Genomic DNA, 5,684 nt, shown 5'->3' with positions numbered 1-5,684 from the left:
GGTGGAAGGTGTCCCTGCCCATGGCAGGGGGTGGGACTGGGGGGGGGCTTTAAGATCCCTTCCAACCCAAACCGCTCTGTGATTCTACGTTACCCCCAGCCTCCCCAAGATCCCAGCACACTCCATGACATCCACAGATCCCACAATGGGCAGCTCTCCCTCCCCCTAACCTCCACAGATTTCAGGGCTCCATCCCCCATGCCAGGCTCACCTGCCCCCCACCAGTCTTTGCTCCAGAAAAACCATCACAAAAACAAGTGCGTCAGGAAGCCACAAGTGCCAGTAACTCCTGATGAGGTCAAAACATATGGACACATATGGGAACCTCTCCTAGCTGAAAAGCTACCGGAGAACACCAGCCATTCTGCCAGCCTCAACAGCAGGAACGCGCCCTGCTGCGGGATCAGCGCACGGTAACTTCCACACGGGATGGATGGACAACGACTGGATCTGCTGGCTTGCTGTCTGGGACAACAAAACAACCCAGGCTACACCTTTCAGCTTCAGGGAACTGCAGTACAGCAGAGAGACGTGGAAAGGCTGGCTAGAGGCAAGTTTAAGCGTGAAACGAGATACATCCCCTGTAGACAAAGAGCTGCGCTCAGCGTTACCACGAAGAGCACAATACCTGCGTGCCTTCCCGTAGTTTGCGGTGTCGTTCGCTTGTTCCCTGTATCGGCAAATGTCCCCTTGACAAATCATACACCTCTGGGCACTGATCAGCGCGTACTTCACCTGGAAGGAAGCGTTCGGTATGTGACGTGGGACCTGCACAGCCCCAGCGAGGACACGGGGACTGCAGAGCTACGAGGAGGTCACCGACACCCTGAAGGTCTCGGAAAGGGCAGGAAAATGAGAGGACAAGGAGCCACGGCATTGGTTCAGCATTTGCAGGGGCAAGCTGATCCCCTAAACACCTCCTCTGTAAAACAGCATCCCAGCCCCCTCCAGCAGAGAGTTGTTCGGTCCATGACCAATCTGAGGACAGCTGCTAGGCAAACCCATCTCTCTGGGAACAGAGCTGGACTACAACATCCTTTCCCAGCTGTCCCTCGCACCAGCACTCACGGCTCAGGGCAACAGGCTGCCGAGTGTCAGGAGGCAGCGTGACAGTTAGCTTCCCTTGTACATTATCCTGGATTCCACGGACAGAAATTAGAGATGTGCAATACCAAGGCAAAGCCAGGGTACCTTTGGACACTTCTTTCTCTCTATTAGCTCTGGTCTCAGACCTGGTACAAAAAGGGTTCTTTGCAAAGGAAGCTAAGAAATGTCAACGTGCCGGAGTGGGTTCAACAAGTTCTCTAACAGCTGAGAGGTTCCCTGTTTGGAATCCAGCTGCCTACCCCTTGGCAAGGGCAGCACAGCGAGTTCAGTGTGTTGCATACCATTAACAGGATGAGAAGTCTCCAGGAGGAAGCCAACCTACCATTTTCCTCAGCGGTTTACTGCGGATGGCCATCCCGTCCATGTAGTCCTCCAGCTTGAACTGGTACGACACCTGCAGCTTCTGGAGCAGGCCATCAAAAAAAGAGGTGCCCTACAAAACACACACGTACTTGGATGTTACGAGCTCGCTGACGACAAGCGCAAAAATCACCAAATCATCCCTGCCACGTGCAGGAAGGTCCCTCTCCCTGAGGTTTGGGCTGTTTCTCTTCGGAAAACAAGGAGGCCGGGGACCTCCGACCTCAGAGGTTTTCAAGACCGAGCTAGACAAAAAGGAAGACTCGCCTGGTCTAGTGTTTGAGGAGCCCTGCTTGAGCAGGAGGTTGGGCTAGAGCCCTCCAGCAGTCCCTTTCCACCAACATAATCCTATAAAACACATCCTCTTGGATCTGCCAGCCTACCTTCCACAAAGGGCAAACTGAGCAAATTTGATGAAGATGGTACAAACACCACCAGGAATGCTTCTGTTTATTTCCACCTCAGGGAAAATTTAGCTTAAATCAATTTCTAATTAATACAAAACACACCAAAACAAGCCTGGTTTAAGCTATAACAAGTGTCCACCTGGACCTACACCCTAATGCACGGTCTGTCCGAGCCTTCCCCTCGCACCCACCTGGCCTAAGGCGCACGGAGATACGAGCGGGATCGAGGTGGCTATCGTCCGGCTACTCCATCCCATCCTAAACACCAGTCAATCCCACCCAGAGGTTTACTGGAGTCTGGGGATGTTTCTTTATTCTTACCTCGTCTAGAAGCTGGAGCAGTTTGTTCCGAATTTCTTGGGCATTTTCGCCTTGAGGGTCCTTGAGAAGCTGGCGGAATTTCTCAATCACCTGGTAAAACGCGTTCTTCCACAGCAGTTGGTCCACGTTCTGGGTATCGGAGAACTCGATATCCATCAGGATGCACCGCTCATACAGCTGGAGCATCTCCACCCTACAGCGAAACACGACCAGCTGTCAACACCCACCAGCAACCACCCAGCCCTGAGCTGCCCGGCAGCAGGCGCAGAGCCACACGCTGCTTTCCGTCCCGCTGCTTTCCGTCCCACCGCTTTCCATCCCGCAAGCACGAGGTGCCAGCGGCTCAGCCGGCTCGCACGCTACACTAAACCAATACTTCCACTCTCATCCCAGTGGGAGATGGGAGCTGCTGCCATCCAACACCCTTCCTGCTCCAGGGAGGGCAAATCTGCAAGGAGTGTCTCCCTTTTACATCTGCCTCAGGAAGGATCAGGGCCTGTCACAGAGCAAGGAGCTCTGCCACTGGGAACAGCGAGGCACAGGCATCTCCTGGCATGCAGCACTGCCAGGCTCTGCTCCTTCTGAGCGCAGTCTGGCTACTAAGGGTCGGGAACAAACACACAGAGAGCCAGAGGAGACGTCTTGCCATTAAAACAATCCCCACCTCCCTTCCACCCAACCAAAACACACCGCAGAAACGGAGACCCTGCTTCCCCAAAAAGGAACGAGAGCTGGGAACGTCGCACCTGAAGGAAGCAAAGCCTCACGGTCCCAGATATCCCATTCCCCTCGCCAGCTGCCTTCAGCCGGGCCCGGATGCTGGGGCAGAACTCCTCCCCCGAATTGAACAGCTCCAGCAGACACTGCCAACCGTGCCTACGCTCCCAGGGCAGGGTGGGCTTCACAGCAGCACGGCACAGCCTTTCCTCTCCCTCTGAGTGACACCGACACCTTGAGAAAGACCTAAAACCCAACCCCAAGATGTATCCCACCCTGCACTCTACAGCACACGACCCCAGAACACAGAACGAGCACTGAAATGAGCACCCCTCCTAAGTTTACTGCCACTCAGCTCTGAAAATAAGACCCCAGAGAAGACAGGGAGCTGACAAGTAAATGTGACAGATGCCAGAAGGAAACTGGCTACAGCCAGGTTAACTGTCCTCCAGAGCAGCAGCGTCACTTCCCCCTCCCTAGCTGGCATCACCAGGTTGCTCCCACCGGATCGCCGTACGTGACAGGTGCTAGCGGTGCCGGGAGCCGCTGGAAAGGCGCCGCCGCTGCTACATGGCGGCAGGAACCCACGCAACAAGCCAACAGCCGCCACCCCTGAAGCCCACTGCGTAAATCAGACGGCAGCGAACCGAGGACAGGTAAGAAAGCAGAAGTCTGCCAGCAAACCCTGAAAGCACGAGGGAGCACTGGAACTGAGATCCGCTCCCTAAAAGCCGCAGCAGGTGCTTGTCCTGCTCCCCCGTGTCCCTGCAACGCGGACAAAGCATTCTACAAGCCACAGCTTAGCTCCCAGCCCAGGCTAATGGTATCTGTGCCCAGAGTTTCAACTGCTTGCACACCACAAACAGCCCCAGCACATCAAAAGCCATCAGCCACATCGCTCAGTCTCCAAGACATCGACATCTCCAGTCTACCAGATCCCCAAGGAGACATCATTCCCTGGATAACAGTTCTGGTAGCAATTCAGCCTGGAAAGGACTCAGTCCCACTCCTCTACAACCACAAACCTCAGCTGGGCCATCTTCTCCAGCCCCTCCGGGCTGATGCGGTCTCTGGAAAGCAGATTGCTCAGCTGCTGCTCCTGGTTCCCAGCTTCACGGAGGAGTTTGCTGAGCTCCTGCTGCTGCATGTTCCGCATCTGCTGCTCCATTTCAGGACTCAGAGGAGTCGGGGGCAGTGGGCCACACAGGTACTGCCCCGCCTGGCCGGGGTACCCAGGGTAATAGGCTCCTGGGTACACACCGTTGCTTGGACCCATGGGATACTGCAGGGAGTACCCCCCGTAAGGATACTGGGGGCCTTGACCAGAGGCCCGAGGGTAATAGTAGGGATTATCAGAGTTTTGGAACTTATAGTAGGATGTCTGGGCCTGGCGGGCTTCCCCCCAGGAGGTGGGGCTCACTTCATCGTCCGTGTCTAGGAAGTGAAGCTGAGCGGTCTGGCTCTTCAGGGCGGGTTTTTGGTCCGGGTTGTTTGGGTCCCACAGCCTGCGAGCAGTGCCGCCTCGCCCCCTGCTTCGTGGGCCTTTAATCCCAGTGCCCCCGAGCAGGAGCCTGGGCCCAGGGTGAGTGGGTTCGGGGGAGCCGGCGGTGCTGGCAGAGAGGTCTGTGTTGGCAGGCAAGAACAGAATCCCACGGCCCCTCCCTTGGGGCCCTCTGCTCCGGCTCCTCGTCTCCGAAGCCTCTGGGTCATTGCAACTAACCAACGCCTTCAGGGGCTTTTTTTTATCTGTGTCTGCCAGACTGACGTCCCTGCTCATAGTCTTGCTGTCAAACGTCACTCGAAAGTGTCCCTTGACTTCCCTGCCGTTGCTGGTCCACTCACTCTCGCTCCTAGAAGTTCGACTCCGCTCAGAACGCGTTTTCTTTGCTGGAGATGTATGCTTCTGCCTCATCGATTCTGTCATCATCCAAGGAGTCCGTGGAGGACACCGAGAGCTGCTTTCTAGGACGTACCCTTTCCCTGGCACGCTCCTGTCGCCTCTCCACCCCGTCCACAACCGGGGCTCCATCTACGCTGTTGTTGCTTCCGGCTGAGCTTGTGCTGCAGGTGCGGTACCGGCTCCGCCGCTTGTCAGAGCGGGAGTACCGTTTGGTAGAGCGCAGCTTCCCCTGCATCACCTCCTCGCTTGTTCTCCTTATCCTGTCACTTCGCTCCGTTCGTCTTCCTTTTTCTCCCCTTAAGGCTTTTGCTCCTTCCCCTGCCTGGCTCCCCTCTCTATCCTCCTTGCTCAGTTTGGGTTTCCTGTTACCGTCTTTTCCAGGGCCTTTCTCGGTCTCTTCATCTCGCTCGACTTTCAGCTGCTCCATCTTACTGGTGACTTCCTCAGTGGCTGCCCGCAGGGACGGTTCTTTAGCAGCCGCATGCAGGCGTTTCCCAGGCTGGTAGATCTGCTGGTCTGGCTTCTTGGCTCTCCTGGAGGCTTTGGGACACCACTCATCGGAAACGGGCTGCTTGGACAAGTTCTCCTGGCTCTGAAGACCACCTTTAGTCTCCATCTCCTCGTTCTCTTGTGAAGGACCGTTCTGCTTGGGGCCATCACCTTTGCTGAAGACCTCCCTGTCTGGAGTCCCTCCTCCCAAAGAGCCCTTGTCGCTGGCACTCTCCTCCTCAGCCTTGCTCCTCTCCTTCTCCGACGCCTCGGGCTTTGGCAGCACAAGTTTGCTCAGCCGGGAGAGGCCAGGCTTGTAAATCTCCAGGTCTGGACGCCTGTTGTCCTTGCGATGCCTCGGCTCCTTCGCTTCCTTCACGTTT

The 5,684-nt window shown here is 56.1% G+C and overlaps 1 protein-coding gene across 1 annotated transcript in view; it reads right to left on the bottom strand.

The window, feature by feature from the left end:
* Nucleotides 1-5,683, bottom strand: part of SMG6 (SMG6 nonsense mediated mRNA decay factor) — a gene marked incomplete at its 5' end in the record, with an annotated part of 28,224 nt that extends 22,541 nt beyond the window's left edge. Inside the window, 5 exon segments of the mRNA XM_010156012.1 lie at nt 629-735; nt 1,430-1,540; nt 2,196-2,388; nt 3,938-4,798; nt 4,800-5,683. Of these exon segments, the coding sequence (XP_010154314.1) occupies nt 629-735; nt 1,430-1,540; nt 2,196-2,388; nt 3,938-4,798; nt 4,800-5,683 (2,156 nt within the window).
* Between the last annotated feature and the right edge of the window lies 1 nt (nt 5,684).

The sequence above is a fragment of the Eurypyga helias genome, unplaced genomic scaffold (assembly GCF_000690775.1).
Source record: "Eurypyga helias isolate BGI_N326 unplaced genomic scaffold, ASM69077v1 scaffold1450, whole genome shotgun sequence".
Lineage (NCBI taxonomy): Eukaryota > Metazoa > Chordata > Aves > Eurypygiformes > Eurypygidae > Eurypyga > Eurypyga helias.
This window is presented reverse-complemented; position numbering and strand designations above follow the sequence as displayed.